This window comes from Bos taurus, chromosome 10, assembly GCF_002263795.3.
Source record: "Bos taurus isolate L1 Dominette 01449 registration number 42190680 breed Hereford chromosome 10, ARS-UCD2.0, whole genome shotgun sequence".
NCBI classification, from domain to species: Eukaryota; Metazoa; Chordata; class Mammalia; order Artiodactyla; family Bovidae; genus Bos; species Bos taurus.
Genome location: NC_037337.1, coordinates 27235599 through 27248844, shown reverse-complemented (window position 1 = coordinate 27248844; position 13246 = coordinate 27235599). Strand labels below are relative to the sequence as shown.

Below are 13246 nucleotides of genomic sequence, written 5' to 3'. Positions count from 1 at the left end.
AATGCAGTGAATTATCTAATCTTACATATCTAGGACAAGATTTGAATCCACATTTTCTCAGTCCCAGTTCACTACTCTTTCTGCTATACCAATTTAAGTGTAAGCTGTGCTGGAGCATCCTTTTCAATATCAGGTATGTGGGTGCAGAACCAAACCTAGTTTCTGAAAAAGTTAAGTCAGAAGAATGTGGAATTAGAGAAAGGGCACCTAACATCAAAACGGAAAGTCAAGAGTATGAGTACTTGCATGTGTAGATTGGCTTAGTCTTGGAGCAATTTATTTAGAATACATACTTACAGCAGAGTTTTGAGAAAGAAGAGAAGAGAAAAACTTGGTTTGATGACAAGATGAAAGGGCTTTGATGAGAATTCTAGGTATACATCATTTCAATTGACTTTCAGTGTAAAGTCTTCTTAGATCTCAGTGAGGATTTCCCTAGGCAGTTTAGTTTTAATGTTTACAGCATGTGGTTTTACATAACTTCTAAGAGTCGGGCACAACTGAGCAACTTCACTTTCACTTTTCACTTTCCTGCATTGGAGAAGGAAATGGCAACCCACTCTAGTGTTCTTGCCTGGAGAATCCCAGGGACAGGGGAGCATAGACAGGCTGCCGTCTATGGGGTCGCATAGAGTCAGACACTACTGAAGCGACTTAGCAGCAGGTTCTCCATTATCTTTCTCTGTCTCTACATGAATCTGTTTTCTATTTTTTCTAAGTGAACTCTAGAAATAGGAAGTTTCCTGCTGCAAACCACTTTGGTGAAAATCTATAAAATCCAGCAGTTAAAAAATATCTGCCTTCAGGCAGCAGAGTGTTTAACAGAGATTTTATATTTAACATATACTTGGAAATATATAAAGGCTTCAGGCTTTAACCATATCATATTCATGAGCCTTTGAGGTATATGGCATTGGTGGCATAGAACAGGATCATACATGCCTGCATAACTGAAATCGAAAACTAAGAATAAGAGTCTATTTCATTTTTATTCTGAACCATGGCTAATAGAAAATTTAAACAGACTGTTTCTCTGTATCCATTTTTTTCAGGTTGTATTCCCTTACCCCACTCATTGCAGGAAACCGGTACCTACCGTCCTTTGCATCATTGTGTTCCCACTAATAATCAATCATAATTCTCAAATGTTGTTCACTCCAGTCTTTCTCTGGCATCATGATGTTTTGCAGAAGGTTGCCATTCCTTTCCCATTCAAAACTTGGTATCTCCCTGTGAGATATTTTAAGTGTTTCACAAACTCAGGAGTAATATTCAAATAACTGAATTTTTATTTCTTTTATAAAGATTGGCATCATACTTTAAGCAAATTGCAAAATCATAAGAATTAACCTGAACTGATATTTTAATTAGTTAGTTAAAACATCTAGAAAGGTCATGGGGAAATATTTGAGCAATGTGAACAGAAGAATGATACAACAGAAAACTATTATCTAGTGGTGGGAAACCCCTATATTGTTTCATTCAGAAAAATCTCACTTTGTGTTTAATCACTGTATTTTGCCTCATTCTCCTCCATTTGGAAGTGCCAGAGTCCTTCCTGAAATCAAACTAAATGGCCTGGAATAATCAGTCAGTCATAACTGAATTCATCCTACAGGGTCTTTCCAGTTCTTGGGAACTCCAGATGGTCTATTTCCTGTTTTTCTCTGTAGTCTATGCAGCCACTGTGCTGGGGAACCTCCTCATTGTGCTCACCATTGTATCAGAGCGACGCCTGCACTCCCCCATGTACTTTCTGCTGGGCAACCTCTCCTTCATTGACATGTCTCTGGCCTCATTTGCCACTCCCAAAATGATTGCAGATTTCTTCAGGGAGCCCAAAGTCATCTCTTTTGATGGCTGCATCACTCAGATATTCTTCCTGCATCTCTTAGGGGGTGTTGAGATTGTGCTGCTGATATCCATGTCTTTTGATAGGTATGTGGCTATTTGTAAGCCTTTACGCTATTTAACCATCATGAACCGGAGAGTGTGCCTTGGGCTTGTGACGCTTTCCTGGATTGTCGGCATCTTCCATGCTATGAGTCAGCTAGCGTTTACTGTGAATCTGCCCTTCTGTGGGCCCAATGAAGTGGACAGTTTCTTTTGTGATCTTCCCTTAGTGATCAAACTTGCCTGCGTAGACACATTCATTCTCGGAGTGTTCATGATCTCAACCAGCGGCATGATTGCCCTAGTGTGCTTCATTCTCTTGGTGATTTCCTACTCTGTCATCTTGGTCACTGTTAGGCAACGTTCTTCTGGTGGGTCCTCCAAAGCTCTCTCCACCTGCAGTGCCCACTTCACTGTTGTGACCCTTTTCTTTGGTCCATGCATTTTCATTTACGTGTGGCCTTTCACAAATTTCCCAATAGACAAAGTTCTCTCAGTATTTTATACCATTTTCACTCCCCTCTTAAATCCAGTAATCTATACTCTTAGAAATAAGGATGTCAAGGATTCCATGAGAAAATTTAGCAGCCGTGTCTTGAAGTCTAGCAAGATTGATCATAGCCCTTGATTTGCTTTTGCTCATACAAAAATGAGCATTTATCCCCCTCTCTTTGTTGGTTAACAATGTCATGCTAGTGCAAGAAATCATATAGCTCATGGCAGAACTATTTTCATCATCAGTCTCAGCAGTTACTGAGTTTGGTCATATTAAGAGTTCCTCATACAGTATAATATTTACAATGAAACAATACCAAACCAATATCCAAAATTTTACCGCACAAGGACTCACTTTTTATAATATTCAACTCTTGTCAGATGTAGGCATTTATTTGAGTATTAAGACATTCACATGTTTTAGGAAAGAGTGGATTTCCTTCCAGACTCTTATGATTAAGAAAAGGAGCAAATGTGAAGGTATCAACACTTGTACACTGAAGCAACAGTGGAATTCTTTATTGTTGATGAATAATACATTTTAGTTCAAAGGTCAGAAAAAATACTGCAGTTTCTTGGTAAGCGAAGATGTTTGCTATTTAATATTTTGTAACCTGTCTTCAATAAGAATAAGAATATTCTTTATTTCAGTCCCTAAGTCCTCTAGTGTGGATTAAACAATTTAAAAACAGTACAGTAAACACTAAGAAAATTCTTATAGTCATATGCACATAGAAACATTCTGGAATCATATGTACCAAATCCCATCCACATTCCCAATCTACAGAAGATGAAACTAAGATCCAAGGACATGATAACTTTTCAAGGTCATGTTTTTTAAGGCAGAATTTAGATCACTCAGGTTTCCCTGGTGGTTCAGTAGGTGAACAATCTGCCTGCACTGCAAGAGACCTGGGTTCAATCACTGGGTCAGGAAGATCCCCTGGAGAAGGAAATGGCAACTCATTCTAGTATTCCTGCTGGGGAAAACCCATGATAAAGGAACCTGGCAGGCTACGGTCCATAGGGTCGTGAGAAGTCAGACACGACTGACCCGCTAACACTTTCATTTTCTTTCTTTAGATCATTCACCTACAAACTGTTTGTTTCCTAAACAGTAACCTATTTTGGTGTCATGATATTTACTGTATCATTTTGTAATCAAATGCCATAATGTAAACATTAAGGTCCTAAAAGATCTGAGCCATTTTCCTTATGCTTAAACACAGTATTTGACTTAAGAAATCTATGAAACAATGCTCTTTCAACTTAGATGATATAGCTAATAACTAGAGACTACAGAACATAGAAATAACCTAGTAATATCTATTCATTTTATTGATGATTAAACTGAGAATCAGGAGAAGGCAATGGCAACCCACTCCAGTACTCTTGTCTGGAAAATCCCATGGGTGGAGGAGCCTGGTAGGCTGCAGTCCATGGGGTCGCTAAGGGTCGGACACGACCGAGCGACTTCACTTTCACTTTTCACTTTCACGCATTGGAGAAGGAAATGGCAACCCACTCTAGTGTTCTTGCCTGGAGAATCCCAGGGATGGGGGAGCCTGGTGGGCTGTTGTCTATGGGGTCGCACAGAGTCGGACACGACTGAAGTGACTTAGCAAACTGAGAATCAGGAAATAATTTTCCCAAGTTTTTATACCTTTAAGATAATAGAGTCCTACCAAGAAAGTGCCTCTTCTCTTTATGTCTCTCTTCTCCTCTATCAATTGGACAACAGCTAAATTACCTTTAGGAGCAATTTAGCTATTGTCATTCTGAGAGTTATACATAGGAAAAATTTTAATTCCTTAAAGTAAATACTTGCAACTATTTATATTTTGTTTTCCAATTATCCAGTTGGCTTGCATTGTCAAAATTTGCCTAATATTGTATGTGATATTATATAGCTTGGGTTTAGATAAGGACAGATGTATATATTGATTGATAGATAAATAGATTGTAAAGAATTGAATATAAAGGTAAATAAATTATTAGGTGAACGGATGGGCAAATAGATGGATATGTGCGTATGAGTGGGTAGATGTGTAGCAAGATATAGATGGATACTTACAATAATGAAGAAATGAATCTAGAGCTTAATATATTGACTCAAGTTTCTGTGTCTGTATGTTGAATGTATACAACTATAAATTGCAATCGTGTTACTTTTTAAAAAATTATTTGAAAAGTTATTGGACCTGATAGAATTCAAAAGATATATTCTTACATATGTTTCTTATGATGAAGTAGAAACAATTTATGAATAGGCTTAATGTCACTGGGGAGATGGACTAATGAATTATGTTAATGAAAAAATATTTTTAAAGCCCTGTAAATATTCTCTATGAACATTATAAATCTGTCTTCCCACCTTCTCAACTCTGTTAGTTAGACCAAGTCTGCAAGTTGGATGAATATTAATATTTTGTTCTAATCAATAGCATATGGTTGGCTAACCAGAGTAAGGAGTGCTCCATTATTTTTTTTTCTATGCCCAGGCTATGAATTTTGTTTTCCAGTTTAGCATCTTAATATGCACACTGCTAGAATTATAGCCAAATAAATGTCAAAGGTTCCATTACATGAAACTTTGCATGTGCTCTAGAATAAGGTCCCAAGCATTAGGAGTGCTACGTGGAATATTAGCCCAAAGACAAAATCTAGATAGTTGGCATAAGCACCAACCTAAGGAAGTAAGAGTAAAGAATGATCCCAGTCCCCATTCTAAGCTCTCCACTGATGGTAACTTATCCCTCCTTGTCTCATATTTTCTATCACCAAATAGCTTTCTGAGGTGCTCTTCAATCTTTCAGTCTCATGACCATAGAGAAGAAGCCTAACACTTAGTCCCAATAGTTCACTGTAAAAGATTAGCAAATGATTTCCAGAAATATTGAACCCTAATGTATGATTCTATCTTCACCTCCAAGAGTCATTAGCCTAATTAAAACCGTCTATGGTGTTGTTCTATAGAGTCATGAAATGTGACTTTTTGTTTCTCTTAATTAATTGGACTTCCTATTGTTTATTTACTTCTATTGAGCTTAAACTATTTCACATATTCATTTCCAATTAGAGTCTAATAAATGAAATCAGGAGTAAATATATTTTGAAATGTCAAAATACTTAATATTGTTCAAAAAAAATTAAATGTATACATAAAACAAAATTGAGATTTGTGTTAGATTGGATGAATGTCAAGCAATGAGCCATCAACACAAAACTAGTTTCATGGTCTCAAAATCCCTTTAGATGTGTTTTTCTCCCAGCAGAAAAACCACTGCTATTCAAAAACCACACTTTATAGTATTACTGTCAGAATTTAAGCAGACAAAATAGCATGTGAAAACAACTCAACAGAATAGAGTCTGGCACACTGGAGAAAAAGAAACGTTAGTGTTCAGGAGGGAGAGGAATGCAAAATGGAACTGAAGACATAATCAGGATCCAGATGATTCATATCCTACTATATGCTGTAATTGTTGTATATTCCCCAACCACATTGGTTTTTCTTCTGTAACCCATTTAATGAAGCCTGTTATATTATAAGTTTTTGGGAATAAATATTTGAGAATAAATTCATATATTTGATCTTTATAAACAGTGGAATAATAATGTCAAAATCAACATCACCACTGGGGAGACAAGTGCTAAGTGGTATATGCTTCACCAGGGATGTCCAGGTTTCTTCTGTAATCCATCTTGCTCCCCTCCAGGTATTATCTGACCTTAATGTAAAGACTTTACCAACTTCTGTGTCATCCCCTCAATGAACATGCACCAACATGCCATTCAGAAAGGCAGGTCTTTTCAGGGTAATGGGAGCTAAAGAGATTCTGGGAAATAGCTTCAGGGTGCAGGGTGATGAGAAAAGAAGAGAATAAGAAGGAAAAGGGAGCCTTCTTTCCAGAAATTGCTGGACCAACTTACTAGTCATTGGTAACTCAACTCACCACACAACATAAGGTTCAGTATGCATGTCAAATAAGAAGATTCAAAGATTCAGGAGAGATTGGAAAGAGACAAGAAAAAGCAGGATATCTTTTCTTTTGCATCTACAACAAAGTATTCAAGCACAGACTATATTTTACACATCCTTTTATGTACCAAAATAAGTGAAAATAAGTAAACTTCCATCAAATCACTTGATAAAACTGTAAAAAGTTCTCAAAACAGAAACTGTATAAAAATTGGCCTGTTGCTTCCAGCCTTCCCTCAGGTACCCAGTGCTCCCCATTGTCTCTGCAATATACACCTAGCATCCCAGAGTTGATAAAAAATTATAATCAATTGATCTAAGAAAGATATGGAACATTTTACCTTAGTCAAACAGAATTATAACCATAATGTGTGTGTGTGTGTATGTGTGTGTGTGAGTCACTCAGTCGTGTCTGACTCTTTGCGACCCCATGGACTGTAGCTCACCAGACTCCTCTCTCCAAGGAATTCTCCAGGCAAGATTACTGGAGTGGGTTGCCATTCCCTTCTCCAGGATATCTTCCCAACCCTGGAATCAAACCAGGGTCTCCCATATAAACCCTTATAGCATCTCAGAAATCTTTGAGAACTGTTCCACTTGACCTCTATTCCATTAGAAGTCAAACAACGATCATATAAGCTTTTTGAGACAGTGGGTTGTACATTAAATGATACACTATTGACAATTTACACAATCCAGATCATTCCATTAGAAGTCAAACAACAGTTACATATGCTTTTTGAGACAGTGGGCTGTACATTAAATGATACACTATTGACAATTTACACAATCCAGATCTAAGTGTCATCATGTGTGTGTGTGTGCTCAGTCGTGTCCAATTCTTTGTGACCCCACGGACTGTAGTTCACCAGGCTCCTCTGTCCACAGGATTTCCCAGGCAACAGTACTGGAGTGGGTTGCCATTTCCTTCTCCAGGGAATCTTCCTGACCCAGGGATTGAACCCGCATCTCTTACGTCTGCTGCATTGGTAGGTGGATTCTTTACCACTGAGCCAATGGGGAAGCCCGTCATCATGGCCCCTTACAAGATCAAGAAGGAATGTTATCTTTTATGGAGTTGTCTTGTTGATTCTAGGAGAATGTTGCTGTTTATGGTTGAGCAGGCATTTCTGCTGATGGGGGAGGTTTAGTCGACATGTGACGCAGGAGCTCCAGTGGCACAATCGGTTAGCGCGTGGTACTTACACATGTGACGCAGATACACAATGCACAGGAGAGGAGAATAAGGAGACCAAAGAGCAAGGAAATTTTTTTATGTTTTTTCACATTTTTCTTGCCTTGCTATAGAATGTGAATTTTATTTCACATCAAGGATGGTTGGATGGCATCACTGACTCGATGGACATGAGTTTGAGCAAACTCCAGGAGTTGGTGATGGACAGGGAAGCCTGGCGTGCTGCAGTCCATGGAATGGCAAAGAGTCAGACATGACTGAGTGACTGAACTGAACTGAAGCTCTGGCTACTTTCTATCAACACAGTCTCTTTCCACAACCACTAACGTTACATCTTGTTCTCTAGAAATAGTAAACTACATTTAGCTCCTCAGTTCACTAGCAAGTTTTTTAATTAATTTTTTTAAAATTTTTTGGCCATACTGTGTGGCATGTGGGATCCTAGTTCCCTTACCATGGATTGAACCTACACCCCCTGCACTGAAAATGTAGAGTTTTAACTACTAGACCACCAGGGAAGTTTCCCGCTAAGCATATTTATGCTTCTCTGCCTTTTCCTATGCTATTCCTTCCTTCTGACATACTTTCCTGCAACTTGGCCTTTAAATCTCAGATTCAGCACTACCTCTGCAAACCTTTCTCTGACTCTGCACGCACATTTGAACAAGTCTTTTCCTAAGTCCCCATATTATATATACAAACTTCAGTTCAGTTCAGTTCAGTGGCTCAGTCGTGTCCGACTCTTTGCGACCCCATGAATCGCAGCACGCCAGGCCTCCCTGTCCATCACAAACTCCCGGAGTTCACTCAGACTCAAGTCCATTGGTCAGTGATGCCATCCAGCCATCTCATCCTCTGTCATCCCCTTCTCCTCCTGCATGGCAATTATGACATTCCATTGCAATCACCTGTGTTTGTATTAGGTATAATCTCTTCACAGTTCGACTCTGTGCGACCCCATAGACGGCAGCCCACCAGGGTCCCCCGTCACTGAGATTCTCCAAGCAAGAACACTGGAATGGGTTGCCATTTCCTTCTCCAATGCATGAAAGTGAAAAGTGAAAGTGAAGTCACTCAGTCATGTCCGACTCCTAGTGACCCCATGGACTGCAGCCCACAGAGTCGGACACGACTGAAGCGACTTAGCAGCAGCAGCAGCATCTTCAAGGTTAGGAATTATGTCTTATTGTTTCTGTTTCCAAAGGCATAGCACTTAGACTCTGATTAAAACAAGAGTCAAAAGACATTTCTTGGATTATCTTTACTGAGAGAAAAGATTAGGGTGTCACCTGTTTGACAATGGCAGAAAATCTTACTTATGATAATGTCATCTCTTCTCCAGAGACTAAGGCTGAACTACTTCCACAAGAGCCAATCCTATTTTCCAACAATCAAAGGTACACTTGGAATAACTAACACAGCTCTTCAATGTACAATGAAATGCAAATGGCTAAAAGCAGACTTCCACTGAAATGCAGTCAAAGAATGAGAATCAGGACACAGAGAAAGGCATTTTTAAAAGAAGAAATATAAAAGATTTTTTGATACTTCCAATTTGGTTTAAATCTTCATGAAAGAATACTTTGCTGGAATATCAGTGTTCCTCAGTGATTCAATAAATGCTATGCTGAGAGTAAGACATTAAATTTCGTGGCAAAATTGGATTATGTCAAAGTGGGAGTTAGAGCCGGAAAAAGTTTACAGGCATAAAATGAAAAAGGTGTATTACACTCTAAAATCTTTATTAAAGATCCCAAACTGCTGGGAGTAATACACATGAATGGAATGACTTGGTACAAGATAAAACAGAGAGATGAGCTCTCTAGTACCTGATCTGGAAACTCTGCTACAGCTTAGAATTCTGGTCCAATGCTATATGGCTTAAAATTTTGTTTTTTTGTTTTGTTTTATCTCATTTTTAAGACAGTGCAGCAAGCTCTATTTTCTTGTGAAATTTCTCACTATCTAATTGACACGCCAATATTTTGGTCACCTGATGCAAAGAACTGACTTGTTGGAAACAACCCTGATGCTGGGAAAGATTGAGGGCGAGAGAAGGGGTGATAGAAGATGAGATAGTTGGATGGCATCATTGACTCAATGGACATGAATTTGAACAAACTCCGGGAGATAGTGAAGAACATGGAAGGCTGGAGTGCTGCACTTAGTGGGGTCACAAAGAGTCAGACATGACTTAGCAACTGTACAACAACAACAAATTGGATTAATTATTCTGATTTCTTTACAAACTTTTGAGGGAAGACAAAACATGGTGGGAATTCAAACATTTGCAACTTGCTAACTCTGCTTAAAGAACAATGAGAAAACTAAGTTAGAGAAGTTAATTAAATTATCCCAAACCTCAAGACTAGTAAGTGGTGTAGAGCTGAATTTAGGCTAGAAAATCTGGCTTTAATGATGATACTCACAATACCCACTCTAGGGGTTCCCTAGAACCTGTGTGTGTGTGTGTGTGTGTGTGTGTGTGCGTGCGCAATTATACTGAAATGTAGTTAACAAAATATGCTTTGAGGACACAGTTTGGGGTTTAACCAATTCCACAGGAATGGGATCTACCCCCAGAAATGCCTAAGTAGAGCTAGATATTCACTCTATAGCTTCAGGGATATCTTAATCATATGAAATGGCTAACTTTATCCCATAATTTTATGGTTCCAATTTTAGCAATGTTTTTTTCCAGTAGTCATGTATAGATGTGAGAGTTGGACTATAAAGAAAGCTGAGGGCCAAGAATTGATGCTTTTGAACTGTGGTGTTGGAGAAGACTCTTGAGATTCCCTTGGACTGCAAGGAGATCAAACCAGTGAATTCTAAAGGAAATCAGTCCTGAATATTCATTGAAAGGACTGATGTTGAAGCTGAAACTCCAATACTTTGGCACTCGATGCAAAGAACTGATTCACTGGAAAAGACCCTGATGCTGAGCATTGAAAGCAGGAGGAGAAGGGGACAACAGAGGATGAGATGGTTGAATGGCATCACTAACTCGATGGACATGAGTTTGAGCAAGCTCTGGGACTTGGTGATAGACAGGGATACCTGGTGTACTGCAGTCCATGGGGTTACAAAGAGTCAGAAATGACTGAGCAACTGAACTGAACCGAATTTTGACAATTTCCTTAACAGTACCATATCTTCACACAAACAGTTCTGTCTTTGTAAATATCATATTGCTACATGAACAATTCCCTTATACTTTCATAAATCTGGAAAAACTCTTTCTATTGTTGAAACATTTAATAACATGCTATATATAAAATGAATAGATGATTGTCACCATTCATTCCCCAGTTAATATTTTAATATATCCAGGTATATATGACTATAAAACATTTCACTACTATTTTTTGGATAAAAGTCCAAGAGATAAATATATGAATAACATTGTATTGCTTTTTAATCATATATATTATTTTTAAAAACATTAAAAACACTCTATTTAAAAAGTCAGATACACTGTATTTAAAAACAACAGCACACTGGCCTATTGAACATTGTGTATTCATTATTTTTTCCCTTGCATGTGATCTTGGACTATATGTCAACTTAAATAAGAAAGCCTCAAAATATAATACCTCTTTTGAAAAACATAGATGTAAAGGGACAACTTTATTTACAGAAATACATCAAAGATTAATAATTGGCACAAATCCAATATTTTAACTTTAGTTAATATTAAGTTAATTTACACATCCTATTACAATATTAAAACCATGGCTTTAAGTTCAAGTAGGCACAACTATTTATATTTCAGTAGCCCTGAAATTTTAATCATGTTTAAAACAACAGCAACAATAACAGTATAATTAGTTAGTATTCATAAACCCTTTTGAGTGCTAAGCACTGCCGGTTATATGTATATGTGTTTTGATTTTTGCAATATCACAAGTTGTTAAATATACCATAAAATGTCCAAATTTTATGATGAAGAAATTGAGTTTTAGAAACATCAAAAATACATGCTCAGAACTGCACAAGAAATAAACTGGTGGGACTGGAATTCAACCTACAACAGATGGAACCTATCTATTGCTAAATATACGCCCTTCAAAGACAGAGAAACAGATCTTGTACTTTATTGGATCTCCATCACCCAACAAGGGCCTTAAGCAGAGTAGATACTCAACAAATGATTATTGAATTGAAATGAAGGTTTTAGACCTGAAGTTTATATTTAAAAATAAAGATGATAGTTTTTGCTAAAGAATGTATATGAGGCAAAAGTATATTTCTACCTTAACCTTTTTTCATTTGTCTAGCTGACTTTGAAGCAAGAAGGAAGAATTTATGATTTGGTTAAAATTAACAGTATTTCAAATTAAAAATGTGATTTCATACCTAGTCCAAATGCTACGTTTGTCCCTAAACTGCACACTAATTAACTTCAGATATTAAATATTTGGCTTGGTTTGTGTTGAAGCATGTCAAAACATTAAAAGTCTGAGATAAATGAAAGAAACTATTAAGCCACTTCTTTCTTTGCAAGGCAGGGGCTTGTGTTTTTCTCCTGGAACTTACAAACTGTCATAATCCATGATGACAGATTGCTTCCTGAACTTACAAACTGTCATAATCCATGATGACAGATTGCTTCCTGAACTTACAAACTGTCATAATCCATGATGACAGATTGCTTCCTGAACTCTTTTCATATACCTCAGTCAACTCAAGGAGATGCAACCTATCGGTATATTGTTATTCAGAGAAATCTCAAAGTATTAGGCAATTTTATCTAGTTTTTCCATGCCACCCCCTTTGAGCAGTGGAAAACTGGAAAGTGTTTTATTATTTTCCTGCTGTACATCTTAAGCCACAATATTACAGACATCCTAAAACTGAATATCAAGTTTTGTGTTTGACAAATAGTGGTTAGACCTATACAATTGTTCGTCAAATACATACTTATTAAAATTGAAGTACAGTTTATATAGAAATCTACCTTGGTGAGAAGAAAAAAGGAAATGACATTTTTAGAAACCATTCTGTCCATTTTCCACAAAATAGTTACACCGGGCAATTACATTTATTATCCTCATGTTAGAGATTAAAAAAGGAATAAAGAGGTAAAGTGACTCTCCCAGGATAGCGCAACTAGGAAATGACAGATTCAAGATCTAATTCTAAGTCTCATGTATGTTTAGAGCAATGAGCTTTGCCCCTTAATGGTGATTCAGCCTGTAGCTTTATGGATTCTCTAGACTTTAGGTTCTTCAGCTGTGAGGGAAATTGATGGACCAGCTGATTTTCAATGACTGTCTTGTAATTAAAAAAAACCATATTCAACATAATATTTAATATAACAAATTAGGAAGAATTGTACTATATATTTCTTAAATAATTACCATCTTTTCTTCCCACAGGCTACCTTATATTGTATACTCACGCTGAGACTAATAATAATTGGGGATAATTTACTTGGAAATGAAAAATTTATCATGAATTTAATGGTTTATAATTTTTCAAACATTTAGTCTGGGGTATTAATAAATTCATCAGATCTATGCTTAGCAAGCCAGGTTTTGAAAGCCAGTCATATTTAAGTAGTTTACTTTCCATGGTTTAAAGTTTACAACTGATGTTTGATTAATTATTTGCTATATCAAGTGTGATAGTGATCTATATACTTATTAAGAAAAGGTATTTTTAAATCTTGTATCCTC

The 13246-nt window shown here is 37.1% G+C and overlaps 1 protein-coding gene across 1 annotated transcript; it reads left to right on the top strand.

Annotated features, from left to right (window-relative positions):
* The first annotated feature begins 1573 nt into the window (after nucleotides 1–1573).
* OR4K3 (olfactory receptor family 4 subfamily K member 3) lies at nucleotides 1574–2521 on the top strand. Its single transcript, NM_001390400.1, has one exon. It carries the CDS (start codon nucleotides 1574–1576, stop codon nucleotides 2519–2521), a length of 948 nt encoding a protein of 315 aa, NP_001377329.1.
* The last annotated feature ends 10725 nt before the right edge of the window (nucleotides 2522–13246 follow it).